We start from the raw sequence: 2,016 nt of genomic DNA, 5'->3' as shown, positions 1-2,016 counted from the left end.
GTATAATGTTTAAACTTTCGAGTACTGAACATGTTTCTTGAGTTTTTCATATAAATGTTACAAAAGAAACTAAGCATTTAAGGGTTTTGAACCGTTGACTTATCGGTGCTTTATCCATCAAATTCATCATCAAGTGTGGACAATTATAGGGTGTGATTGACTTTACGCATCAAAATACCCGATGGCCGCCATCAGCAATTAAAATAATTCTCATTGATACCATTTCAACCAAACAATTGTAGATTCGAACTCCTTTTGAGGAGAGTCGCGTTGACAGACGTAAGGATTTGAAGTGTTAAAACTGCATGTTTACAGATGCTGCTTGGGCTGTCTTAAATGTGCCTTCACGTTTTGTTTTAACGACTTCCGACATGTTTAAATATCAAAAGTTATCTATCAGACTACGTAACTTATCTGTTTAACTGGTGCAATTTAGAAATACGTATTAGGAAAATAGTTCGTTCTTGAAACGAATTTAAACTATTATTGGTTATGTAAATTTTGGATTATTTGGAGACTATAAAGAAGAAATCAACACTTTAATAAATATGTAATGCCTGAATACAACACCCGTAATATACATTTGATAAAGATACACAATCTAAAATAGTATTATTTGGACGAACGTTTTTTTGTGAGAGACCAAAAGAAACAAAAACTATAACAACACAAAACATTTCATAAAAATATCAATTAGAATTTCTTAATAATATGAGTTCATTTAGAAAACATGTTTTGAACAACATATAACATAGTTTTACGTTTTTACATAATATCTACACTGTCTCCATTTGAACAATTTCCATTGCACTCTTTAAGATGTCTATCCGGTAACAGTGAAGTCTTTGTCTTCTTCTTCCGCTTGGACACCAACAACTTCTTCAGCGTCTTTGTTTGTAGTATTTGAAGACAGTGCTTGCTCTGTTGAGGACTGGGCTCCTCAGAAATAGTTTCAGGTATTTTATGACCAATACCACTTCCTCGTTCGTGACTCCTTAATTCCCATCCTTCACTGTGGGCCTCATCTGACCAGCGTCTGCCACCTGCATTTCCATTTGAGACATTTAATAATGGTCCAATATCGCTCACAGTTCTTCTATCGAACAATGGGTGTTCCTGATATCTGTTGTGTTTTTTACTTGATGACCAACGGAACTGCTCTTTTACTGAGCTGAATGATATTTTCCGGTAATATTCCCCGTTTCCACAGCAAAGAGTTTCTTTATTCATCAGTCTAAACCGTTTACTCATGGCCATATAGATGATAAAATTAACAGAAGAATTTATCGTCTCCAAAAGAAAGGCGATTGTCGAGATCAGCATGTACAAATTCTTGTTTTCCCCTACTGGTGAGTACGAACGGAACACATGTGTAGCTATGCTGTTTAATGCTCCTGGAATAATACAAATGAGGAAAACCATTGACACAGTAACCAACATAATCGTGATTTTCTGTTGGTCGTTATAGCCGACAGGGCGGCTACCTCCGTTTTTACTACGAGAACGAAATACTGATGGACTGCTGTTTTCTTGTATAGACATTGACCGCCTCTCTTTCCATGTCCTGTGAACAACCCTGATCATTACTGTGTTCAACACAAAAATCACCACAAGTGGTGCAAATCGAAACAAAACGTTTAAAATAGTTCCATACACGGAGTACAATTTTACATGATGTTTATAAAAATCTGTTATATTCATTATTCGACTTGTAATATTATTTCTCAGCACAATTTCCACGGATTCGTATTTAAATATAAAAGGAATAAACAAAAGACTGGTAAAGAAATATATTATCAAAATAGCTACAAGAGTATTCCGTTTTGTACAAATGGTTTTGGCCTGCATTGGATAAAACACAGCGATGAATCGTTGCACAGATAGTAAAGTCGTTAAACAGGAAGTAAATCTCGCGGTGATAACACTTCCGTAGGCACCAACAAAAGGGTACACCCTAGATCTAAATGCTTCCCCTTCCAGTGGACGCATCTGGCGATATACGTTGATGAAGGTGTA

The 2,016-nt window shown here is 35.8% G+C and overlaps 1 protein-coding gene across 1 annotated transcript; it reads right to left on the bottom strand.

The window, feature by feature from the left end:
• Nucleotides 1-625: 625 nt before the first annotated feature.
• LOC128229972 (uncharacterized) lies at nt 626-1,618 on the bottom strand. Its single transcript, XM_052941912.1, has one exon. It carries the CDS (start codon nt 1,582-1,584, stop codon nt 766-768), a length of 819 nt encoding a protein of 272 aa, XP_052797872.1. The 5' UTR covers nt 1,585-1,618; the 3' UTR covers nt 626-765.
• Between the last annotated feature and the right edge of the window lie 398 nt (nt 1,619-2,016).

Source organism: Mya arenaria, chromosome 4 (assembly GCF_026914265.1).
Source record: "Mya arenaria isolate MELC-2E11 chromosome 4, ASM2691426v1".
Lineage (NCBI taxonomy): Eukaryota > Metazoa > Mollusca > Bivalvia > Myida > Myidae > Mya > Mya arenaria.
Note: the sequence above shows the minus strand (reverse complement) of the source record. Positions and strands in the feature narration are given on the sequence as shown.

Coding starts and splice junctions, on each gene's coding strand:
- LOC128229972 (XM_052941912.1), bottom strand. CDS start 1,584: ATGATCAGGGTTGTTCACAGGACATGGAAAGAGAGGCGGTCAATGTCT.